The sequence below is a fragment of the Mesocricetus auratus genome, unplaced genomic scaffold, assembly GCF_017639785.1.
Source record: "Mesocricetus auratus isolate SY011 unplaced genomic scaffold, BCM_Maur_2.0 Super-Scaffold_100045, whole genome shotgun sequence".
Classification (NCBI taxonomy): Eukaryota; Metazoa; Chordata; class Mammalia; order Rodentia; family Cricetidae; genus Mesocricetus; species Mesocricetus auratus.
This window is the reverse complement of record NW_024429222.1, coordinates 3,097,506-3,123,986: the sequence shown is the minus strand read 5'-3', so window position 1 is coordinate 3,123,986 and position 26,481 is coordinate 3,097,506. Positions and strand designations below refer to the sequence as shown.

The 26,481-nt window shown below is 50.1% G+C and overlaps 1 protein-coding gene across 1 annotated transcript in view; it reads left to right on the top strand.

The window, feature by feature from the left end:
• Znf423 (zinc finger protein 423) overlaps positions 1–26,481 on the top strand; it is a 240,012-nt gene that overhangs the window by 18,112 nt on the left and 195,419 nt on the right. Inside the window, exon 2 of the mRNA XM_021232478.2 lies at positions 25,118–25,318. Coding sequence (XP_021088137.1) covers positions 25,222–25,318 — 97 coding nt within the window. The 5' untranslated portion in view covers positions 25,118–25,221. The remainder of the gene's footprint in view (positions 1–25,117; positions 25,319–26,481) is intronic.

Below are 26,481 nucleotides of genomic sequence, written 5' to 3'. Positions count from 1 at the left end.
AGGTTCTGCACAGGCAGTTCCCAAGGGGGAGAGGCTGTGTCCTTAGGCTCTAGGTGATAGCAGTGCGGGGTGGCCACCAGCCCTTGGTTCCCTGTGGTTGCATTTAGTAAAGCAAAACTGGAGCTTCTGGGGCCTGGGAAGTTGCTCTAGGGCGGAGGCAGAACTGCCTTCCTCCTCCTGGCTGGTCCTTCCTGAAGTTGCCCGAGCCCTGTGAGCCTCAGCTCTCTTATCTGGACATAGAGATAGTCATGCTTGCCTTTTAGCCCTACAGTGTCGCAAAACAGTCGCAGGCTCTCCCGAAGTCCACAGTGTCTTTGCAGCCTCATGCGTCCTGGCACGTGACCATTTGTGTGGACACTTACGGTAGGAATGGAGGGAGGGGCACAGGGCAGTGAAGTTGTCTGGGTTTATGCCTCAGTGGAGCCCACCTACTTCCTTCTGGGTCACAGAGGCCACACTATGTCTGCTGTGACCTGGGGTGGATCTTTATTTGCAGGCCTCTCTGGAAGTGTGACTTTAGCCTCTCTTCTGCTGTTTGGGGCTCAGCCCTGGCTCAGTGGGTTTGAACATGGATTTGTTCAACCTTCCCTGAAAGATGTTCCTTTGTGTGTGTGCACGCACGTGTGTGTGTGTGTGTGTGTGTGTGTACATGCACACGTGCTCGTGCATGCACACAAGCACGAGTGTGCAAAGATGAATACTTTGGAGTTAGTCAAGAAGTGGTGGGAGAGATGGGAATGCTGGGTGCGAGTCTCTTTACGCACACTGCTGCAGGTGGCTCTCATTGCTCCCAGCTTGCTGCTTTGGAAAGGCTTTTTCTTGGCACGTCAGGCCTCAGCCTCTTCCAAATGCAGTGAGTGCTTCTTGAGTTTGAGCATCTGAACTCCAAAAGAACACAATGGGAAAAGCAGGAAGGCTCAGCTTGTGACACTTGCCAGAGGGCAACTCTGCTTAAAATAGCCTTTGCTCGTAATCCCAGCATTTGGGAGGCAGAGGCAAGAAGGTTGCCAGTTCAAGACCAGCCTGAATTAACTATTTAGAACCTGCACACAGCAGGGCAGAGCTGCCATTGCCCTGTAAAGTGCACCCCTGACCTAGCACTTGATGGGTCACAGATGGTGGTGAGCCTGCCACGGTCCCATAGCACCTTGCATGTGGTCACAACGTCTGGTTGGTGAGCCGCCCTGGGCTTTCTTGCTGTCGCCACCCAGCTACCTTCGTGCAGATAGACACAACACATGTCCCTTTTATAATTAACATACGGTGTTTTTTGAGACAGTGCTTCTCTGTGTAGCCCTGGCTGTCCTGGATCTTTCTCTGTAGACCAGGCTGGCCTTGAACCCAGAGATTTGCCGTCCTCTGCCTCCTTAGTGCTGGAATTAAAAGTGCACACCACCATGCCTGACAATTAACAAACTTTTATTGCAAAATACAGCAGACATTGAAATTTCACAAACAGTTAAGTGACTGCTTTAGAAGATGCCACTGAGACCACCTCTCAAATCTAGAAGCAGAACTTTGTCTGCTGCCTCCAAGTCCTATTACAGCTGTAGCTCCTCCTCCTCTCCCAGAAGTGACCACTGGGTTTGACTTCTGTGGCCTTCTTTTTTTTTTTTTAAGTTTAAGTTCTGTCATCCTGGTGTGTGGCTCTTGCATTATTGTCTTTAAGAAATATTAGGTAAGAACATTTTGAAAGGGCGGCGTGTTAGTTAATTTTCTCACCTTTGTGACCACGTGCTTATAAAGAGCTACTCTAGGGTTTATCTTGTTCCCTGCTTGAGGACAGAGCCCACTCTGGCAGTGACACCACGGTGGCAGGAACACGAAGGAGCTAGTCACACTGTGTTCATAGTCAGGGAGCAGAGAGAGGTGGACCAGCTTCTTTCCCTTTCCATTTTCATCCAGGCGATACCCCGCCCGGGGGACAGTGGTGCTCACGTTCAGCGTGGCTCTTTCCACCTCATTTAAATCTCTTTGGGAATGTCCCACAGACACTCAAAGCTGGGTCTCCTGGAGTCCCGAAGCCTGTCAGGTTGACAGTGAAGATAAACCTTACAGGTGGTTATTACAGACGCTGTTAGAGTACACTTGAATACTCCTGGTGGCAAGGCTCCTGCACAGGCCATTTCCCGCCACAGAGCCCACTCATTTGGTGGGTGGCTGAAGAAACCAGAGCTTTTATAGATGCCATGGAAGAGATACCACCGTCCTGAACAGGTGGCCACAGCCCCAGTAGAGCAACTGTGTGGAGGGAAGGATCTGACACCAGCTCTGAGGGAGAGATCAGGCTGTGGAGAGGAGAGCTTTGCCCACTGTCCTGTCTTTGACTGGCTGCTCTCCTTTGTGTGTGAGAGAAAATCTGTCTTTGTGTTTACCACCACACCTGCTGTGGGTCCTTGATATGGCACCTGAGTGGTAGGCAAACCTGGCTTGACTGTTGGGCTGCTCACATGTTGCACAAACATCATCTTCCAGTTTCCTTGATGGGACATGATGGCACGGGCCAAGAGTATGGGCAGCTCTTTTCCCTGCTGTGTTGAGCTTGGTGCTCTACCCAAGGTGGGCACCTGGAAGCAGCTGGTTACATGTCTGGCTGGGTTTGACCTCTCAAGAGCCCTAAGTACGTTGATGTTTTGTTGTGGATGGGTGGGTTGCATAGGAGAGGGTTGACACTGACTTTAAACTTGTGTGCAGTGGTACAGTGCTGAACTCGGGCATGAGCTGCATGCTGGCCCTCTTGTGTCCTGAATGTCCTTTCTGGACAGCAAGGGTCTGGTCTCCTCATTCACTTGCTTTGGGAGGAAGGTGATAGCCGTCGTATGAACTGATGACTTTATGTGGGAAATCTGTAGTATAGGAGGTTAAACAAAGCCAGTGATGAAGTTGAGCCCAGCCTACCACTGAAATGCAACAAGAATGTGAGTGGATCCCTTGGCTGTGTTTATTAATAAGCATGTGTTGAAAGCCTGATTTTTGTCTTTGGCATGGAGTAGATGAAGGCATTGGATTCGGTCCCAATGTTACACAGTCTAATGGAAAAGAAAAGAAAAAAAAAAAAAGAAAAAAAGAAAAACCAGGCCATTATGCATCAAGTAATTTATAAGTAAGACCAGATACCTACATACAAATACTGGTCTTAGCAGTTGGGTTGCCCACATTATAATTCCCACTTGTCTGCTCTGGAGCCCAGAGGTGAGCTGTGGTTAGAAGGACCTCTGTCTATGGTAGAGGAAAAAAATATACTCAGAAAATTTTATGCGTAACCCATGACCCAGGTTCTCTGTTGGCACCCATCCCTCTATGTGCTTCCTATGCTCCTACATCCCCTCTCTGTGAGCTTGGTTATCAGTTCATATGGGTACAGCCCTGTATTCCCAGCCCCTTGCCTAGTGTGCACGGAGAGCTGGTGACTGTGGCACCCACATCCCCCCCTGCCAGCTCTGCATAGCTTTCAGGAAGGCGCTGTGGAGTGTCCTTGTCCAGGGTAGCAATGGGCTTGGTCATATGGTCTCTGGCCCTTTTGACTTGAAGCTTCGCTGGGTCCCAGCTTAAGGCGTGCAGAGGCCTTCTAAGCCAGGAGATGACTATGCCGGTCTGGTGTTTCTTGCCACGGCCACTTGCAGGACTCAAGGGAGGTGGGCTGATTGTCTTTGGCAGAGACTTTTCTACAAGGCTTAAGCCCTTGGTTACCATGCTGCCTTAACTCTAATGTGTGAATTTTGTCACAGTCTAGCATTTCCGGAAACTGTCAGGTGTCTCAGTGTCCATTTGTATATTTAATGAAATGACACTGCCCTTCAGAAACAAACCTGCTTGTCCTTAAGTTTTTATCATACATTCATGACTTCTAAGATCCATGGTGATAGCGCGCCTCTTGATAGAGACCACCTTCAAGATTTGTACATAGATCACCTCTAGGATTTGAACAAAATCCAGAGCTCTTGGGGCTTTTAGCCTCCTCTCTCTGTGTGTCTAGGGAAGAGTCAGCCACCCTAGCCCTTGATACCCGTGTCTCCTCCGTGGACTCCAGCTACTCTTGCGGAAGCTATGCATTTGTATCTGCTTAGTCTGTTTCTTCCATCTCCAGTGTGGCTGGCTCCCTCTCATTATCTCTGTCTCAGCTAACCACTCATTCACTCACTTCTTTTCCTGCCTTAGGCCTTGGAGACAGGGATGGCTCTCACACTACTGTGACTCATCAAGCGCCTAGAACAGCACCCCACCCCACCCCTCATCCCAGCACTGGGCTAGAGCATCTGTGCAAAGTCATCGAGAGCTGTATCACTCTGACGTCAGCATCTGGGTGATGTGGCTTGAGAATTAGGAGTTGCAGAAGAAAGCCTAGCCCTGAGAACGGCTTTTTAACCAACTAGCATTTATGAAAGGGGCATAGAGGGAGGGGAGCACAAAAGAGTGCGCCCTCAAAATGAGGGTTAATGAGGAGTCTCCCTAATAGCAAGTGCTTCATCAGCAGCAGAACGGCATGTCAATAAATTTAATTTCCCTCCAATTCAACTCGTCACAGGCTTAATTACAGCAGCCATGATGCCTACATGTGTGTCTTTTTTTCATTAGCAAAAGAGGGTCATTATTAGCCATGTCTGGCAAGAATGATGGTGGAAAATGTGGTTCCACCCTCCATAGGTGTCCTCCGAGATCAGGGAGTGACTTTGACTTTGCGTGTGAATGGAAGATTTTCCAATTACGGTGGCTTGGAGGAAGCTGGAAGCAGTCAGGCAAATTAGAGAAAGATTAAGCAAGGGACAGGGCTGGAAGGAGGACAGGGTGGTCTACAGGAGTGCCGAACCCCTGGTGAGGGAGGGTCTTCCGAGGGATGGACTGGCTTTTCCTGACCTTATCATCTGCCTGACATCTTGGGGACAAGATCTTGAATTTTGGCTCCATAGAGTTATAAAGATTGCATGTGGGCATAAGGCTTGACTGCTTCTAGTCACATCTTTTAGATGTTTTTCCACATATCCCTTCTTCTAAGGGGGAGGGGGCACGTGTTGTCACCGAAGAAGATGGAACACTGGTGGGCTGAGTAAGGATGGTTTTAGGAACAAGTAGCTGAAAACCCGGTTAGAAATTAGTTAGCACAAAAGAAGCAGACCCCCCCCCCCATACACACACACACACACAGGCCAAGTACCAATGTTTGCAGGAAGTGCCCACCCAGCGAGCCTGGAGGTGGGGTGGGTAGGGGTGCGTGGGACCATTCTCCCTGGAATTCCACACACAGTATCCATGAAAACTTTCTTCTTTCATTCTTATCCCACTCCCTGAAGCATGGTTATACTTCCTCATTAGCGCACATAAGAGTCTGTGCTTTGTGGATTTAGTAGTGACTGTGTGTCTGGCAGCTGCAGCAGGAACCAGCTGTCCCCCAGCTATGGGTACCTGGCAGAGGTGGATGCATCAGCTTTGGCAGTGGGAGAGACCTGGAAGCCTTGGCTTATGCAAGCCTCTCCTAGTCCTCAGGGTCCCCAGCACACGTTCTGCCGGACCTTGCTTGGATGCCTCTGGGGATGGGAGGCTCATTGTCTTATGAAACAGTGGAGGCTTTAGGGCCTTGGCATGAGCTGTGTGTTCTACCTAGCATACCTTTCCTCCACCTTTTCTATGCCTGTCCCTTTGTGCCATTTTAATGATGCCTTAAATGCCCCCTTCCTAGAGAGGCCCTTGCTGGCCACTAGGACTCCAGTTGCCTCCTCGCCTCCCATCACTGTCTGGCCTCTTGTTTGGGACACGTGCTTACCACCTCCTCGGGCTCCCTGACTGCTGTGCTTCTTGCTGCTGTTGACTTTTGAGACAGGGGTTTCTCTGTGTAATAGCTCTGCCTGTCCTGGAACTCACTCTGTAGACCAGGCTGGCCCTGAACTCACAGAGATGCACCCGGTTCTGTCTCACGAGTGCCAAGGTTAAAGGTGTGCGCCACCATGCCAGGCTAAGTCCCTTGCTTTCTTTACGGCACCGTGACCTGCCAGAACAACCTTTCTCCTTCCAACCTGCTCTTCCTAGTCCAAAGGACAAACTGCTGTCAAGCTCCTAGGCCAGAATTCCTTGATGGGGCTCAAGTGGCTACAGGGGACCAGTTTTGACATACCTTCTCACCCGAGGGCTGCTAGGCCCACTAGATCTGAGCAGGTAGACACGCAGGGATTCATTTATGAGCTAGACTCTGTAGAGGCTAGCTGTGTCAGGCTACCTGTCTCAAATACCTTCTTTCCAGTTATGTGGCTGCCTGGGTCGATGAGACACAGGTTGGGGCGACACATTGCCCTCCAGTCCAGCTTTCTCCTCTAGGACCTTGCTTTAGGAGGGAGTCTGGGAGGTGGGGCTGAGGTCCTGAGGTGAGGTGCTCTCTTCCTTTGCAGTCCTCCGCTGAGAGACTCAGCCCTAATGTCTGCTTGTTCTGGCTGCCGGGGCCTCTTTGCTGGTCTTCCCTCTAGGGCTATGGTCCAGGTGTTTCTGAGTTTAAAGAAACTCCCTGGAAGAGATGACGCCAAGCCCTACTGCCCAGCACAGTGGAGCCATCCAGGCTGATGGTATCATTCCTTTGGGAAGCAGAGGTGGTGTGCTTAACTTGAGACTTACTAACCTGGAGGGTTCCAAGTAGAATTCACTCTTTGAGACACGAGAACACTTCCACTGCGGTCATGGTGGACTTGGGACCCAGGCATGACTTGTGTGTAGAACTGGATGTGTCTCCATACCTGTGGCTCTGTGGTACTGCAGTGCTTAGCAGTAAGCTTGAGCCATGCTCAATGATTTCAAATGTACAGAGACTCCCCAACTTGCTGTCTCAGGTCACCCCTGGCCCACCTGAAGCCCAGAGTCCACATCCGTTCAGGTACAGGTGCAGCAGTTTCGAGCTCCATCTCGGGGCTCCTCCCAGCTTTCTAGGATCTGGTGACTTTCCCACTTTGCAGAGCTACCTCTCCCCACTCTGGCTGCGGACACGTCTCTCTGTCCCTAGAATGGATGAAGCCTCCATTTCTCCTACGTCTCTGAACTCTGTGTCCTCACCCCCTTGGTGAGGCCACTGTCACCACCTACGAAGTTGTCTCTCCAGACCCTGTGCCTTAACCTCTAATCTCCTTCCAGGTGCTGGCCGCCCTGTAAGTTTCTCTGTCAGCATGTCTGTCACCATTCTTCCCCACTAGAGGGTGAATGGATCACCAGTCTTTTCCCTCAGATCCGAGGACAGTGCCTGGCAGTTGCAGGGCATAAGATGTGGCATCCTCATGTGTGCATCTCCCCTCTGGACGAGACTGTGGTGCTGGCCTGCCCCTGACCACTAGGTTCTCTGTGACTCAGCGTGGGCCAGCATCCGGCAGCCGGGAAGGAGGTGTCTCTAAGGGAAGTCCAAGCTGCAACAACATTTGGCCTCTTCTCCTATCTTGAGTTTCTGGGACAGAGGAATGTGGGGGCTTCCCAGGACCCTCCTGGCTTGACTCCTGGAGTGCAGGGGTGACTTGGTTCCGTGGTTATGTGGTGGGTGTCTATGGAACCTGGAAAGTGCCCCTGTTGTGTGCCTCCAGCTGTTAGAGCCAGAATCCCTGAATTGAAAATGGCTAAATTTTTACTGGAGTCTCCGGGTGTGAAGATGAAGTCCACAGTGATTTTTTTTGGAACGTGGTGTGTGCTCAGAGGTGTGCGCCTGAGCACACATGAGTAACAGAGAATGGACTCTTCCAAATGTCCCTCAAAATTTCCTGCTTTCTACCACATGTGCCTTTGGGGTGTGTGTGTGTGTGTGTGTGTGTGTGTGTGTGTATGTGTGTGTATGTGTGTGTGCATGCATGTACACGTGTAGAATATCAGAGTGATGTCCAGAGAGGCGGGCAGTGATGACGGTGCTAGGAATTTTGGTGCCTTTCTCCCCAGGCAATGCTGAGGAATGTCTCTTCTGAACCAACACTGTGGCAGAGAGTTTCATTAGCTCAGAGGCTGTTGGGCGGACCCTCTTGCAAATCCCAGTCCCCCAGTCCATGGCCACGCTTGCTCATGTTTAGCTGTGCGTCACAGACCCACGTGATTTTGCTCTGGGCGAAGCGTTAAAGGCAGCTCCCAGAAGTCATGGATGAGGTGAGCACAGCTCAGGGCTGAGATCAAAGTGTAGAAGGTCACGCATCATCTAGTGGACCCTCTCATTCTGTATAGTGATTGCTGTTTCCGCCTTCAGATTTGGGACAGGATGGGTGAGCTTTTGTGCCTCAGGGTGGTCCCAGCACGAACCTCTGGGTGGTGAGGCTTCAGTGATTCATGCTATTTTCTGTATGACTGGTATGTTTGACATCCGTCATGATTGTCTTTGTAATCAGAATTAGAGGAAACCTGCTGCCCCCCCCTGCCTCCTCCTCTTGGTGGAAAAAGACACATAGAAACGGCTCTAGGGAGAAAGCTGCATACGAGCACAGGCTGGCCTGATGGGCTCCCCGTAAAGGGCCACAGTGCGTGTGTGCACGCACATGTAGGGAGTATGGGCAGACCCATTAGTGCAGGGGTTTCTGGGCTGTGTCCTATGTCCAGTGTAGCCGAGAGCTCTTGTGGGGCCTCACTCCTGGAACCTGCTCTTTATGGGTCTCAGTGCTACTGGATGCCCCTGAGGGCCTGGCTGGAGAGACCCACTGCTGCCCACTCTCTTTCATGCCGTACGAACAGCTGGTGGCACCTGGACACTATGGAAACTGAGCTCTCTACGTGGGAAGCTGCAAATCATGCGGCTTTTGCTGTGGCCTGGACTTTTATTTTCACTCCTTTCTGCATAGGATGGCAGCCCTGGAGGCACTTGGACCCTCATGTCCTGGGAAATACCCCCCCACCCGCACAGAAGAAGCACCTGTTTCCTGGGGGTCATAGTGCTGGCCTGTCTCCAGATCTGTAATAGCACACACTTGATAGGGTGTGCAGCTGCACTGGGCGCCTGTCTTGAAACCTCCTCGGCTTCCTCTCCCTGCTTTGTTGGGAAGGTTTGCAGAAACTGTTCTGAACTCTGACCCTGGCCGCATCTTGCCTGTAGCAAGTGATCATGTGACGTCACCCGGTGTGATTTCTTAGCAACGGCTGCTTTTGGCTGGCCAGGCATGGATGTGCTCCTGTGGAGTGGGTTGGAGTAATTTTCTCCATTCGATGTGTGATTGTGGAGGGAGGCCAGGATGCATTTTAGGCAGTGCCTGGCTCCTTCTTGAATTAGACTGTTTCCATTCTCATCTCCCCAAAGGTGCTTTCCACGCACAGTCAGGACTCACAAGCCTAGCCTGCCCACAGGAGGGGCAGAAAATTGGTGAGAAGTCAGGGCTGGGGCTTTCTTCCCAGAGTACAGAGGTACGAAGTCTACATTTACTTAGAAACGACTCTCTTGGGCCAGCAAGAGGGCTCCGTGGGTAAAGGTACTTGCCAAAGCCTGATGCCCTAAGTCCAGTTCCCAAAATCGGTGTGGTGGAAATAGATAGCTGGTCCCCGTAGACTGTTTCCATTCTCATCTCCCCAAAGGTGCTTTCCACGCACAGTCAGGACTCACAAGCCTAGCCTGCCCACAGGAGGGGCAGAAAATTGGTGAGAAGTCAGGGCTGGGGCTTTCTTCCCAGAGTACAGAGGTACGAAGTCTACATTTACTTAGAAACGACTCTCTTGGGCCAGCAAGAGGGCTCCGTGGGTAAAGGTACTTGCCAAAGCCTGATGCCCTAAGTCCAGTTCCCAAAATCGGTGTGGTGGAAATAGATAGCTGGTCCCCGTAGATAGTTCTCTGATGTCCCCATGTATTAACGTGACCAGTGTGTTCACACACATACACACACACACACACACACACACACACACACACACACAATTTTAAAAGCCCACTAAAGTTGACTAACTTGATGCTGTCCGCCAGCTCCAAACCATGGCACAAATGGCTTCAACTCATCAGGGTTTGTGTTTACTCTTTCATTTGAGAACTAGTGTTTGCATGCTCTCGGTGCTAGGTAATGTTTGAGGCACCGGGGAATCTGCAGTGACAGGGCAGGTTCCTGTTCTGGTGGAACCTGACGGGTTTGGTAGCATTTCATCTCCCGCATTATCTGCTCCTCCCTTGCCCATCGGCACTACCCTGGATGGAGGGAGGAAGTGGAGTAGGATCTGTGGGTGTGGGCGCCATCTCTGGCTCCACTGTAAGTGTAAGGGTGCTTGCTGTGTGGCCTGCACCCTGCACATATGAGGTCTGGGGTTGTACATAGGTGTCCGTAGGGCTGGCTGTGGCGTGGGTCTCTTCCCTACCCCCCCAGTCTTCCCCATCCAAAACCCCGTGCTTCCACAGTGATTCTCAGGTTTACCCACCATTCATTCTTCTCGGGATTTTTAGCATTTGGAACTTCAGTGGCTCAGCGGTGGTGTTTATTTAAGTGAACTATTTCACATATAAGAAAGGGAATAAGGGCCATCCTGGAAAGACCTTCTGTTTCAGGAACACACCTCATCCACTCACCTGCAGAGCCCTGAAGGGTCCTTTATTCTCCTGCAGGGTTTCGCATCCATCGCTTCCGTGCCCGTCTTTCTTCATGAAATGTGGGTAAAACACAACTGAATGTTGCTGCTGGACACACTTTAAAAAAACAACATGAGCCGGGCGGTGGTGGCACACGCCTTTAATCCCAGCACTCGGGAGGCAGAGGCGGATTTCTGTGAGTTCCAGGCTGGGCTGGACCGATAGCCTCCAAAACAATACAGAGAAACCCTGTCTCGTAAAAACCAAAAAAAAAAAAAAAAAAAAAAAAAAAAAAGCAACATGAATGTTGGAATATTGGTGTATGTACATGGAGTTTATAAGGATATGCTGGTGCAGTGTATATAAATGTGCCTTATATTTTGCTACCCACTTGTTTTCTCTTGGATTATACTTGGAAGATCTATGGTGATCCGTGCAGCCCTATTTCGTTAATTTTAATTGCTACATGGCTTCTACTTGTAATGTATCACAGCTTATCCATCTTCCGCTCGTGGACACATTGGAGTATTTTTCTTGCAGTCTTAATTCCTCAGCTACGCTCTCCCGATGAACTCTCCAGTGCACGGGTTCTCCAGCACACATGCCTTGCACTGAATGATTTGGTCTGAGGGCGTGGCGACAGTGTCTTCCTTCAGCTTTGCCCATCAGCTCCACTCTGGGCTTCATTTTAGGTAATTTCCTCTCCTGGGACAGTTTGAGGAAACGTCCCTGGGTTGTGTATTGGTGACCCCCGTGTGAACCTCACGGAGGGTAGTTTGAAGGGATGATTCCATGAAAGATCGGGATGCTTTGGCCCGGGAGGGGCAGTGGCAGGGTTGGGTGGGCCCCTCCTTAGTGGCTTCAGCAAGGCCTTGTCACTTTGGACGCCATGGTGTGTGACTAGATTAAGAAGCCTATGTTTGGTTTTGCTCTGAGTCAGATGTCCGTTTTAGAGAGGGGGAAGCTGAGGCTGGGAAACTGTAAGCAGATTCCCAAGATATACGGGGATCCCTGGAGCCTAGGAAAACCCTTTGCTCTCCACTTTCTCCCGTGACCTGGTGGCTCCTTGTGGCATCAGAATAGGTTTTGGCATTTTGTAGGTAGGAGGACAAGCCTGGAACAGGAACAGGTGCACTGCCAATTTGTTCTAAATTTGCCGCAGAGCCTTGAGATAGGAGAGTGAAGATGGGGAAATGGAGGCCTTGAAAGGGGAACAGTTGTGGCTCACGGACATGCCAAGAGTTAGCAGCAGTGTTCACACAGCAGCCAGACATCTCCTGTCCTCACTTCTCTCCTTTTTAGGTTGTTTCTTTACCCCTGCTGTAGCTGCCCATGCTTTCTGTGGACTGAGTACTGGTCCGTGGTCTGTCTCCTCAGCTGCATCCCTACAGGCTCCCTATAGGGCGACCTCTCCTGCCTTTGATGCAAATTCCTGCACTTTCCTGATAATATTCTGGGCTCTTCTTAACACGAGGGGGTCAGCCGCGAGGCAGCTCGGCAATTTATAATTCTTGAAAATTCTGTTTGGTGACATGAGTTAGCATTTAATAGACACCCTGCCACCTCCTCTTTCCCTATTGTGACAAGCTCCTGGCAGAATCCTTTTGAGACTCAAGGTAATTGCACCACGCTGAGAAAGGGAAGACCACGTTGCGCTCGAGTGCGTCTCCAAAAACGTCTCCACAATAGACAGGCAGGTACGAGTTTGCTGGGCTTCAATGTAATGATTTAAACTTCATTTGACCCTTGATGAGGGATCCTGTGTTTCCGGTCAGAGGCAGTCTTTAGTTTGGGCTTGCCTGCCATGCCTTCAACAGCAACACAAATAATTCCTTGGTAACAAGTGCCTTTCTGAGGATGTCTGCTGCTGACAGCTAATATAGAATTATTGCCCCTGAATGCATTTCTGTAATTACTTTCCAGAGATCTGTCTTTGTGTTAGAAGACATTTCGCACTTTAGTAACGTAAGTGTTTTGGGAGGGCATGAACAATAATTATGCACAATCTTTCCATGAAAATAAACCTAAAAAAATTATAAGAGCTAATGCTAAAATTGGTTAGAGTCAGGGAGGAATTTAGTTTGAACTTGATTCGCGTGTGTTTATTCCAAGCATAATAGCCTTTCCTGTATGGAAACTTTTTTTTTTGGGTAGGGGAGGGAACAAAAGCAATAATGACACAAAGAGCCTGCTTTCTAATTTTTAAGCCACACTGAAATTGAAAACTGATTAAAAGTGACAAGATGCTCAAGACTGCGTAAAGGAGCGTCATTGCGGAGCCCTGATAGGAGACGTTTGTGGTAATGGAAAATGAAATGATTCACAGTGTGATCAATAAAAAAATTAGCAGCATTTAATAAAAGGTCTCTGCCTCGTGTTGACTAAAGAGCATCAAGAGCGGTTTGAAATATGAGTTAAGTGACGGTTTGAGGATGAGCCCGGGGGTGAGTGGGGTGCCGTGCGTGTGCCTGTGTGTGCGTGTGTATGTGTGTGTGCATATAAAGATCACTTTGATATAGACCCTTGGGTGGAGATAGCCGTACCCCTAGGGTGAATCTGGAAGCTTCTTCTGTGTGGCTAATCTAATTCTCTGAAGTCTCTGCTCTTCTGTGTGGGGATGTCACCCCTAGGTTGGAGGCCAGCACACAGAACCCCTGCATCCGTCCATCCCGCCAGGAGCAGTATGCTGGTCTGGGGACCCCTCAGTTCTCTTGTGGGTGAGGATGCAGAGCAGCTGGTTTTATTCCATGGGTTGCCCTAGGAATCTAGGTTTTAGACTCTGAATGTCCAATAGGCACTCGTGAGACTCCAAACACTCTCTTGGGGACTGGAGTGACAAGCAGAAAGCCAACAGACCTTAGCAAGTGGACGCGGCTAAGCTGTGCAGGGAACCTGTGGTCCCTGGAAAAAAGCTGCTGCTGGTCAGGGTCTCCGGAGGTGACCCGAGGCCATTCTGCCCTGGGGGGTACCTGGCATTTAGAAGCCTGCTACCATTTGACTTCCTCGTGGGAGTAAAAACACCTAGAAGGTCCCCAGCTTTTCTCTAGGAGACTTTTCTGTGGGTCCTGGGATGTGGCACACCAGACTGTCTCCATGGCCAGTCATTAGTTAACTTTTAAAGTTTTTATGCCATCTTTTCTCTGTGGCTGGAGAAGAGGGGACTCCTGGCCTCCCGGTGCTGCACAGAAGCCAGGCTAGGGGCCCTGAGTTGGAGGGTCACTGGCAGGGCAAGTATCTGGCCTTTGAGTTTCAGTAGAGGTCTTGGAGTCTGGGCTTTGGGTCTCCAGTACCAGAGATCACCTGCATCTGGGCAGGGCGGAATAAAGTGCCTCTTCCTGGCTCTGCCCCTGCTAGATTTGCTTGTTTAACTGTGCTAGGGATGAAATACACTACCACTGAGCAACACCCCCAGCGGGTATAGCCTGCCTTCCTTCCTTCCTTCCTTCCTTCCTTCCTTCCTTCCTTCCTTCCTTCCTTCCTTCCTTCCTTCCTTCCTTCCTCCTCTCCCTCTCCCTCCCTTCTTCCCTTCCTCCCTTTCTTGAGACAGGGTTTCATTATGTATCTTTGGCTGGTCTGCAATCTCTTTGTATACCAGGACAGTCTTGGACTTAGAGATCCTCCTACCTTTCTGCCTCCTGATGCTGGGATTAAAGACATTACTCCTGACTTGCAAGTCTTTTGGAGTACCTACTGTGTACCAGGCCATATGCTAGGTGCTGATGTGTGCTAGGTGCTGACGGTGGGGAAGCTGGTCCAATAAATTGCTTTTAACAATAGTAGGAGGAGTATTTAGCAAGTGCTTAGGGTATATGTGGGAGTGGCCGGCGGCACAGGATGGGACTTAGGTATCTCTCTCTGACTGCTGAGGAGGTGTTGGCCTAATGATCCTCTTCAGAGCCCTTGCAGAGAACACTAGAAGCAGGGATTTCCTCTTGGGGTGAGGTCATGGCACTTTGTAAGTGTCACAACCACAGGTCCCCAGGGCATACTGTTTCAAAGAGCGGTGCTCCACAGTCCATGCCTAACTTGCAGATGGGACTGTTGAGGCACATGGCACCCAGGAGCCAGAGCAGCTTTGCTGTGGTCCCTGGGGGCTCGGTCACTGGGGGCTCGGTGTGAACTCCGTTCCCAGCCAAGCTTCTGCAGTCTGGCCATGGGTTGTTCTGGCTGGAGCAAGACAGACCCGCCTACTCCCATCTCCTCACAGACTCTTCCTTCTGCAGACACCACAAGGGAGGGGTGTTTGCCTCAGCATCTTGGCCTTGAGTTCTGTATCAGGATCTGAAACCATTAGGAGAGCCAGGCCTGGCCACAGCCGCAAATCAGCTGGATTGCTCTAGCTCCCATGCAATCGTGCCCACCTCTGGCCTGCCTGGAGATGCCATCAGACAGCTCTGGGAGGACAGAACGGTCACCACTTCAGGAGGTCACCAGCAAGTCACTGCATGAAATTTTCATAGTTCCAGGTTGGCTTTTGTCCTACTGCTCTTCTTCACTGCACGCAATGAGATGCGTTCTGTTAAGAGTGGCCCTGGGGAGTGTTACTGCTAACTGCCCAACGGAAAACATTTATTTTTCCTTTCAGCGAGAGCATCTGGATGACTGTCCTCCTTCGTGTCTGTCTCCCCATCTCCTTCTTCCACCCCACCTGCCCAGTTGCTTTCCACTTCTCTCTTACTTATCTCATGTGACCTTGTGTAGGTGTGCTGCGGGTGGAGGGAGCTGCCATGCCCCTGTGTCTTTGTGGGATGGACTCCACCCTTGAACAGCTGGGTTGGGGGAGAGTGCTGTCCCCTTATCTATAGACAGTCATCAAGAACAAGATGCCTGTGACGCAGTGTTGGCTTTTTCAAAGTACAGAGCAGGGCTTGGCTGTTTCGGGTGCCTGCACTGCCTTCAACAGTGGGTAGACTCTAGTAGGCGTTCAGGAAATGTTGGTGAACCGTAGGTGTGAAGTTCTTTGTCTGCTAGGGCTGCTGGGGGGGGGGGGAGCTCGATGCAGACTAGGGCCTGGTTGGCAGAAATTGGAGTGATACCAGCATGAACAGACCCTAGTAGGGGGAGCTTATAACTTGACCAGGCCACAATGTCACCCTAGTTTCCAGAATGAGGATAAGGCTCAGCAGTGTAAGTCATCAAGATCACGTAGAATGGACACAAACCTAGGGTCCGGGTGTCCAAGGAAGGGGCACTGTCATATACTGTTCAGCTAACCTCGTCATCCAAGGAGCACTGAGCAGATGGCCCTGGATGCGACAACCCCTGGTTGCTCCTGCTGGTCGTCCATGGCAGACTCTCAGTTGGGCTCTAGGCCATATCCAATCTTACAAAGGCTTAATCTTCACTCCCACTCCGATTTCTCTGTATAGCCTTGGCAGTTCTGGAACTCATGCTGTAGTCCAGGTTGGGTTTGAACTCAGAGATCTGCCTGCCTCTGCCTCCTGAGTACTGGGATTAAAGGCATGTGCCACCAAACCCAACTCACATTGTTTCTTAAAACTTAAAATTAACACTTAAAAATCCAGAGATTTGGGGCCAACAAGATAGTTTAGTGTATAAGGGCGCTAGCAGCCAGGCCTGGCACCCTGAGTTTGATCTCTGGATCCCCAATGTGGCAGAAGAAGAGAACAGATTCCTCTAGGTTGTCTTATGACCTGCATATGTGTGTGTGGCATGCATAGTAAGTGCACAGACACACAAATTCCAGAGATTTTACATGAAACTAAAGACTTCTTTCTATAGGGAAAAAATGGCGGGTGACGCTGTGCTGGAGGAACTTCCCACAGGCGACGACTGTCTGTAGGAACCAGGCAGTGCCGCTCCTTTGGGGGCCTCGCCTGTCACTAGCCTTCCAGGAACACCCCACGTGAACAGTTGTGTGATGCTGGAGATTTGTTTCACGTGGTGTCTCAGTGGTAATGGGATTTTACTCTAGTCTGAGTCTACGTAGCTTTCTGTGTAAATTGGTATAAGGTGACATCTCTCGTAATGGCCACAAGATGTGCTGGCTAGTCTTCTCAACCTGACACAGTTGAGGTCTTCTGGGAAGAGAGACTTGAATTGAGAGAATGCCTTCATCAGACTGGCCCGTCGGTGTGTGCATCTGTGGGAGCGTTTTCTTCATTGATGATAGATGTGGGTGGACCTAGCACACCATGGGAGGTGCATCCCCGGAAAGGTGGGTCTGGGTTGTATGAGAAAGTAGGCTGAGAAAGCCAGTAAGCGGCACCCCTCCATGGCCTCTGCATCAGTTCCTGCCTTGACTTCCTGCCCTGCCTTCCCTCGGTGATGGACTGTGGCACAGGAATGTAAGCTAAATAAACCCTTCCTCCCCCAAGTCACCTTTGGTCATGATGTTTAATAGCATCAATAAAGAGTGACCAGGACACAAGATGAAAGACGCAGAGCGGGGAGGAAACCTCGGCTACAACACTGCGAGTCATTCTTGGTTGTAGGCTCCAGAATCTCTCATGGATGAAGAGATGTTCCCTGGAAGGTTCTGGTAATCTCCAGGGTCATCTGGGGTCCATTGCTGGACCAGTCCCTCATGCACGGTACATGCAGCCAAGCTCATGAAGTGCAGTCTAACCCGACCTTGACTTGACTTTCATCCGTGAACCCACTGGCCCTGACTGGGGCAGCAGTCACTTCCTTCTTTAAGCGGACCGTAGGTTAAGTGTTGAGATATTTGCCAAGAGCCCTGCTGCCAAGGGCACCTTAGGCTAAGCACTGATTTGCACGGCAAATACTCTAAATCTACAGATAAACAATGGCTACCTCAGAAACTGGGTCTGGCAACGGAAGCATAAACATGCTGTCTAATTGGGGCTGGAAGCTCTCGACCCTGTTTTGGCTATCCCTGTGTTTCAGGTCCTTGAAGGTCCACTAACTCAGTCTGTGTCCAAAAAATGTCCCCTCCTCTGCAGGCAGGGCCCAGACAGATACAGAACTAAGCTAGCCAGCACCCAAGTTCTGAAAGCGCTTCTTACCTTGGGAACGTGTTTTAAAGAGGCTTACAGGCTGTCAGAATAGAGTGTGGATTTTCTATTTAAGAAAATGTTGCTCCATTGAAGAAGGAAATGGAAGGTGCCTCCAGCCTTTCCCCCCTCAGCCACAGTAGAGGCAAGGACAAGAAACCTGGGCCAGTGAACTGTGAGGTAAATGTGTCAGTACCGGCCCGCTAGCAGACTCAAGTCACCCGGCAAGCTTGTTGGAGGCAGAGCTGACTCAGTCTTCTCTCTGGGCTAAGTGAGTTTTATTGGGGGGGTGTGGTGTGTCTGTGTGGGCGTTTTTGTGCCATCCACAGGAGCATGCGCCTTGATCTCCCCACCCTTCTCCATCCTTAGGAACACACAGGGCCTCGGTTGCTGTCTGATGTCTTTAATCCTTGCCTGGGTCCTGATGTTGAGTGTGTTGGGTTTGACTAACAGCAGCAATAAGCCAGTAATCATGAACCGTTTTCTCACACCATATGGACTAGATACCGGGCTTCACATTTGTTACCTCATTTCAACAGTTAACATTAAATGAGCCAGGCATGGTGGCGCCTTTAATCCCAGCACCCAGGAGGCAGAAGCAGGAGGATCTCTGTGAGTTTAAGGCCAGCCTGGTCTACAGAGTGAGTTCCAGGGCTACACAGAGAAGCCCTGTCTCAAAAAACAAAATTTAAAAGCAAAAAGAGTTAAATGAGCCTCAGAGATAAGAAATGACTTGTCCAAAGCCACCACTTGCTAAATGGTGGAATGTGGATTTGAACCGGGGCAAGTTGACTCCACAGCCTGTGGCTCTTCTCTGTTCTTTCCGTCTCTCCATGTGCCTGAGCTACAAATCCAGCCATCACTGCTTGTGCGTATTGTTATTTAAATGCATGCTTTTAATCCAACAATTTGAGTCCATCAGGAATGGGCTGTACCTGGTGTCTTGATGTTTCCCAGACTGCGGGCTCTCAGCTGTAGGATGTGCCTGGAACTCAGCACTGGGTGGCTCTGCTTTCTGCAGAGGCGGGGAGCACAGTGCCACAGCCAGGGGCAACTGTGAGAAGAGGGAGGCCTTCCAAGTACTTGGCTGCCTGGCTGACTGTTGACGTGGGCCCTCTCCTGCTTCCCAGGTTCCCCCCACCCTTCTTTCTGCCTTTGCCGGCTCTCCTCTCCCTCTTAGAACCTCCCAGGCTCCTGCACTCTTTGGTAGGAGGGGCCTAGCTGCTCTCACATCGCATGGCTGTCCCTTTAGTGAGTGATGGTCTCTCTGCTTGCTGCAGCAGGGACAGATGCTGCCAGTCCCTCTCAGGGCCTTGTGGGCACAGCAGAAACTCACAGCTCAGGTCACTGTGGCAGGGGCCGTCTAGAGCCGTCTGTGTAACCCACATCCATGCCCCACTTTCCCCTTCAGCCATTCACCCGCTCACTCCTTGGCAATAGCACATTCATTGTCTTTTTTTTTTAATTCCGAGACAGGGTTTCTCCGTGGCTTTGGAGTCTGTCCTGGAACTTGCTTGGTAGTCCAGGCTGGTCTCGAACTCACAGAGATCCGCCTGCCTCTGCCTCTTGAGCGCTGGGGTTAAAGGCGTGCGCCACCACCACCCAGCAAGTGTCTTTTGTGTCAGGCTTTTTGTGGGCTCTGAGATCACCAAGATAAACAGGGCTAGGAAGTGCACTTAGGTTGTAGCAAGCACGTGTATAGTATGCCTGGCACACAGTGGGTACTCAGGAAACATTTGTGGATGAAGGAAGAGTGAATGAAGGTGTGTGAGTGTTGGCACTGGCATATCCTCTCTAGCTCTACCCTTGGAATATTATGGTCTCCAGCCTCCACCATGTGGTGCTCGGCCCTGAAGTCCCAAAGATAAGGCCTTCTCCATGGTTCTTGGAGGTTCTCAGGGTGTCCAGGGCATGTACCTGATACCTGGACCTACAGTTCCTCCTGGGAAGAGACGAGGCCCCCATCTGGACACAGGATCTTTTGACCCGGGGACAGAGGGGACTCACTGCTGGTTCCTGTTGGGTCTGTCTCAGCTGCCCTTAGGTGTTGGGGAGCCACCACAACCCCAGACTTTCCCCTTCTGTTTCTCTGGACTAGATAAACACAGCTGTCCAGCCCTTTCTCAGGTTCCCACCTTTAATGTCCTGTGCAGCGGTTAGTTTGGGGATCTGGAATCCATAGTGCCTTTTCTGGGGTGTTCTTAATGTAGTTTGCTTCCCTGTCTGAAATTTGGGGGAGGTAAATCCAGGCATCAAGTTACTATGACTTGGAAGCCTTATGCAGAGAGCCCCAAGATTCCCTATGCTGGGGAGGCTGGGCCACCTTCCTTTACCTTTGACAAACTGCTGCTCTCTGCCACTTTTTAGGCTGTGTGGTGCTTTCCTTAGAGTCCACGGCTCTCCCTCACACTGTTACCCTGAGGAGGATTGTGGTTTGGTGTAGTAAAGGAACTACCTTCTTAATGAGAAGCAGAATGTCGCCCTTGCTACCAGAAACCTCCAGTCCGTTCCTTTTGGTTCAGGGCCATGGGATGGTTTGCAAGAAGAAGCTAGTGTGACAGAGTAGCCTCTCTGTATAGGCTGGATACTTTGAGAGCAATAATATTTGACTTTTTTGCTCTAAAAGTTGATGTCTTTATGTGGTCCCACTTAGTACCACCTGCTAAACAGTGCTGTGACTACAGCTTGTAGACACAGAGACTTGCTTCTTTGAAACCAATTCATTTTTCTATATCCTCAGCACTTCCTGAGTGTCCACCATATAACTATACACCGGAGGCTGGGGGACTATCGTGAACAGAGGCAGCCACAGACACACCCCATGGAGCTTGTAGCCCGATGGTCATGCTCTGGCCAGCTAAGTGTCAAACAACCCTGCATTCAGTGCTTTCGAGTGACTGACAATCTGTTGTTTTTTTCTCTCTGTTCTGTGGGCTTCCTGGGTTTTGTGGCAGGTTCTCTTGGTATTTCTTGAGCGGCAGCTGTATGGTAGCTAGAGCTATAGCCATAGGAATTCTATCAGGGATGAAAGTTGGAATTGGTGTATACCCATGGGTTGTATACCCATGTACTGGTGCTGGGTGTTAAGCAGAAGCTGTGCTAGGCTTGGGCTTCTCTCAGTCTGGCAGCCTCATTCCCAGTGGAAGTATCCCAGGAGGCCTACTGGGGAGCTTCAGACTTCTTCCTGCCTAGCCTCAGAAGAGTCCCTGCACATTGCTTCCATTGCATCTTACTGGTTAGTGGCTCAGCAAGGCTGCCAGCCCGTGGGGGATTGCAGACGGGAAGTAGGTCCCTCTTCTTGATGGGCATAGGGTCACGGACTTGTTGCAGAGGGGCAGCTGGAATGAGGACTGTCTTGGTATCTCTAAGAAATGCAGATTGCCACTGCGAGTGAGAGAGAAAAAGCAGATAGGTCCACATGAACAGCTTTTGTACCAAGTGCTCTCACAACAAGTGACCGGGAAGCAGGGGCCCAGGTATGTGTGTTCTAAGGGCGTTCTCCTTCCTGCTAGGGAGCAGGAAGCAGTAAGTCCCGGGCAGAAGCAGTTGGGCAGTTCATGGAACCAAAAGGCATGCGTGGCTATGCAGACACGTGCTGGGATGGGGAAGACGGCAGGAGCCAACACACACCGTCAGACTTTGGTGGCATGTTCAAATCCCCAACACTTGGCTCATTGTTTCTTACAGTGTCTCTGTTGTGGGTGGACTGTGTGTTGGCCTTGCCACTTCCCTTCTGGCCTTGACTAACCCATAGAACCCCGTTTTCATTACTTAAAATGGGGACACGACGGCAGCTCTCTAGCTGGCTGTGTTTGGAAGGTACCAGGCATCCCATGAAGGTCCCGTTAATGCCAGCTGCTGCCTTGATGGCTGCCTGGGCAAATACTTAGAAACAGCCAAGCTGCGAGTTGTCTGGGATGGTGTGTGAGGTCTGGGAAGCAGAGGCAATATCAGTTTGGATTGGAGAGGCAGTGCTTTCTGGCCATGTGGTTTCCTGTCCCATGCATGTGGCTGCAAGGGAGGGCCCTATGCAAAGTCCTTGTGGCTTGGGTTTCCCTTGTTCAAGGCTTCAGCTGCTGTAGGTGGCCTCGAGGAGAACTGGAGTGGGCTGGGAGGCAAAGGAGCTGGCTGACCCAGGGGCCTTGACAGAGGAGAAACCAGCAGGCTGCCTTTCCCAGCTTGCTGACTGCTGTGTCTGATCTCTGGGTGTCCAGAGGGGCCAGTAGGTTGACTGCTGTTGAAGTCAAGAGGCCTCTGTGTCAGAAATAAGTGGTGGCACTTGGTAGGGAGTTGGACATGCCCAGGCCTCTGCCTCCTATGATTATTCCAGCAATGACCAGGCTCAGAGTGGGGACCAGGAGGACCTCAGAGGCTAGGCAGGAAAGGAATGGGACAGGCAGGGCTACTCTGAGCTGATGAACTGGGTCAGAGGAATAGGGAAGGTCAATCCTCTGACCCCAAGGGCTTGTTGTGCAGCTGGTCCAAGTGGGTCCAGGATAGAGGAGCAGCCAGAGAGTGCTCCTGTGGCCCAAGAGCCCTCTGTCCTACTGAGCCTTGGGTCTATGGGAGCTGATGTCCCAACAGATGGACAGTATGGCTCTACTTCTTATATAGTTTGGAGTGACTCTGAAGAGCCCCTGCCTTCTTCTCTGACAAAAGAAAAGGACTCTTCATCCCTTTTCCTTCTAATGAAGCTTCTAGAGCTGCCAAGTAGGAAAATAGGGTCCTTCCTTCCTTCCTTCCTTCCTTCCTTCCTTCCTTCCTTCCTTCCTTCCTTCCTTCCTTCCTTCCTTCCTTCCTCTTTTTTGTTGCCGTTGCTTTTTAAGAAGAGGTTTCTCTTTGTAGCCCTGGCTGTCCTGGAACTTGCTCTGTAGATCAGGTTGGCCTTGAATTTATCCTCCTGCCTCTGCCTCCCGAGTGCTGGGAATAAAGGTGTGGGCTGCCACTGCCCTACAAGAGTCCTTCCTTGGAAGGAGACTCTGCAGATCCTGTCCTGCTCGGGGTCAGAGGGCTTTATGTTTTCAAGGTCCTAGAGTCAGCAGAGACCCAAGTTCTCTTCCTCAGAACTTGGACTGGCTAGCAGAGCCTCCTCTGTGACCTTCCTTGAAGGTCAGGCTGGCAGAGCTTTTCACCTCTGGGAAGCCGGATGGTGAGATCTGGACCTTCACCTGCCCCTTTCCCTTTTCCCCTCCCTTGTCCCTTTCTGTACGGCCACCCTGTCTTCCCATTAGTAGCCAGACATAGGGGAGGTGACAGTTTCTTAAAGCAGATTTATACTCTTGGACGACTTTATGGGCTTTTGCCTTATAAAAACCGAGAGTTGACATTCTGATTTATCTACTCCCGAGTCAACAGGATGTACCAGATTTAAAGAGATCAAATGCAGTGTGGTGTTTGTGGTTCCAGTTGTGGGTTTGCTGAGCTATTACAACTAGAATTGCCAAGTAAATATGGCAGAAAAAAATAACAAGGGGGTAATTTAAATATGTCTATTAAACTGCGCGTTAAGTAAAGTAGCAAAGACTTGGTGCGGAGTGTAACTTACTATCTAGAGATTTCGTAGAGCAGATAAAAGCCGGAATTATGGCTCTTTTAAATCCTCTGCAGAAGGTTCCCTTTGTTTTTGTTTTGAAATTACGGGAAGAGACAGTAAGCTAGAATTTTAGAGAGCAGTGCTTGCCTGTGTAGCTACAGTGCGCGATGACTATAATTTCAGAGACTCTGGACGATGTCTTTTATTTCTTCACTTTCTATTTCTTCACATCACTGCTGCGGCTGTGGGTCAGATTCCCTGAGATAAATATGCTGCTTAGCTTTTAATGGGATTTCTGTATTGCCGGGAGTTGGCTTGTTCTGGTAATAAAAGAACCTAAAAATTGTACATGCCTTAATTGGTAAGGAGAGAGATGTTTTGATGGGCCACAAATGGAAGCATTGATTTTTTACTGCCTCTGCCGTGTGTCCTGCTCTGTTCCCTGCCATGGAAGGCGGCAGCTGGCTCTCCGATGAGCTGATTTGTGTTCCCAGGTTCTTGGTGCTGGGGGCTTGGAAGTGTGTGTTCTTTGCAGACAGGAGAAATAGAGCCCTTATAACATCATCTGTTTCTAAATTGAAATATTTCTGGCTTTGTGCTTTGCTCCTCAGATTGAATGGATTGAATGCGTTCTTCGCTTCAGGTCTCTATCATAAGCTTTGGCTACTGGCCCTGGGGAATTTAAAGGTTGTCTGCTAAGCCTTTTTTTGGTGACAGTTATGTGCACGCAGATAAGCACATAACACATATGCATGCACTTTTGCATGCCTATATATTTGCATAAATGCATTTATGCATGATAGAGGCCTTTTTAGTTGATTTAGAGCAATGCTGCCAGTTTCTGACCATAGGATCTGTGTTGCAGGACAATTGTGTGTGGAAAGGGACAACACACACTTTAGTTTTCCAGTGCAAGGTTCCCTGTATTCTAATGGGCAGGCTTAAGCCATTGACATTTATGAGGGTTACTGGCATTATGTGTAGTATACTTATCTTGTTATTTTTTTTTCTTTCCGCAAATTGCCTTCCAAGTTCTGTTAATTGCTAAGACTGAGGCAATTTTCTGTTCCCACAGATGTAGGGATGTAAGGTAGACAGAAGTCAGGAAATGGAGGGTGCTGGGATGTTACCCCTCTGCTGGGTATGGGAAGACCCTACTTTGAAATGGGACTCTCAAAGCTGTCCCTCTCTGTGGGATGCTGTACCACTTGAGCTCCTTCTCAGCTCTGGGATATGAGATGGGGCTGTGTATCTAAAATTGTGGCTTTGCAGAGCAAGTAAATGCAGAGCTTCAATGTGGTCATGAGTCTCTTCCTCCCACAGGCTCACTGCATAGGGTTAAGTCCAGAGCAGTTGTTAATCTTACAGAAACCGATACCGTTATCCACGCCTGGCGTTTACCATCTCGGTGACTCCCAGGTCACCGGGAGCAGCCCGATCTGTTCAGGCTTTTTGTTGTCATTGGTTGTTTTGTTGAGAGAGGGTTTCACTCTGTATCCCAGACTGGCCTTAACATTCACTATGTAGCTCCGCTTGGTCCCGAACTCAGGATTTTGACCTCAGCCTCTCCAGTGCCGACACTGCAGGTGTGCCACCGTAGCTGGTTCCATTCAAGTTCTGCATTTGACCATCCTGGGTCCTTTAGCTCCATGACCTTTCTGTCTTCTAGAGACAGGACATTTGCAGGGACCTTCAAGATGTGTTGTGTGGAGGGCCACCGTGACTGGGAGGCCGGCTCCAAACTGTAGGACTTTAGGGAAACCGGCAAGTCTGGGTGTATTAGGCGCAGCTGCAGGGGCCTCAGAGAGGTATGCCATGGAATTGGATTTTTAGGAAACAAATGCTAAGGCGTTCTCACTTCCCTGAGGGGTCACAACCCCCAGCAGCCAGGAATAGAGGGAAGATGACAGGAAGTCCTTCTAGAAGATTTGTGCTATGAATTAAAGAATCTAGTTGAGAATTACTGCACCACATGCTACAACCCCCCATATATTAATATACTGAGAGGTGTCAAGAATAATGGACCCCAGGAGGTAGAGTAATTAAATGTATCCATAATAAATACTGGGTGATTCTTTTAAACCCCTTTCTCGAGACCCTGTCAGCTGATGTGGACTGTATTCTTCCTGTTGGCAGGAGGCCTAGAAGGAGAGCCAGAGTGTGATCGGAAAACCAGCCGTGCGCTGGAAGACAGGAACAGCGTGACAAGTCAAGAGGAGAGAAATGAGGACGATGAAGACATGGAGGATGAGTCAATTTACACCTGCGATCACTGTCAGCAGGACTTTGAGTCTCTGGCAGACCTGACGGACCACCGGGCCCACCGCTGTCCTGGAGGTAATGCTAAATAGCGCCGGGATTCTGACAGGTGGTTACACGGATAATTGGACATAGCAACAGCTTGAAGCCTCAAGTGAGATTAAAGAATTAATAATGTAATTTTACAGTTAATGTCATTTTATTGTGGTGTCTTGGGTACCCTGTATCCTCTTTTAAATAAAATTAAAAATAAAAGCTGCAGCTTCCTGGCAGGCAGAAATTGGGTAGAGGTGCCCTGTGTCTGTCTAACCATACTCCACAGATATGGGCTGTAAGTGAATCTGTACCCCAGATTTCTGGAACGCCTTTTGGAAACCTAGCAATTAAGAGGTTGTTAGTGCAAAGTTAAGCAGCTTAAGTGTGGAAAGCCATGCAAAGCAGTGAGCTGTGAGGAAGGGCTTGCGATGGGATGGGGGAATTCCAAAGACCAAGGCCAGCCTGTGCAATGGAGTCCCAGGTCTACCTCTGGGCTTGGTGCTCTCCTCCTATGTAAGAGAAATGCTGGAGATAATGGCAACTTTGGTCTGCAGGCATCCAACACTTTGGAGTGTGTGCTGGGACATGGGGTCATGAGGAGTTGCTCAAGACCAGCAGAGTGCGTGTTCTGGTGGGGAGCTGGGGACATGTGTATACATTGGGGTGTACCATCTGCACTATAGGGACACACATTTCTGGGCTCAGAGCTTTGTAGAGTGAGACCATAGTAGCTATGTTCTTTTTCATTTCATTATGGTTATCAGTAAAACCCTTTGGATGCTAGTTTTGAGGAAAAGGCCTCTAGATCTCAGGTCAGCTTTCTAAAGGGGGACTTTCACCTTTCACCCATTTGGGGTCAAATTTACTGGTTTGTCCTGTTCCTAAAGGCCTTTAGGTATGGCTGGGCCTCTACTGAGAATTATTCTCCATCTCAGCGGGTCCTGGAACGGGGCCCTATCCATCACTTCACCTTCCTTCAGCTCTTGGCATCAACTTGAATCCCACGGCCGTCTACCATACTTTTAACAATGCTAGTCTTTCTATGTGGAGAATAAATCACTCTGGAGCAGGGGCAGGGAGAGGCTGGGGTGGGGGTCTATGCAGAAATAAGAGTGGGAAGCTAACTGTTTCAGCTAGGCAGACCTCTCCTACTGGCAGGCTCTTTTCTCCAAGGCCTCCAGCAGGCTGAACCCATTTGCTGCATT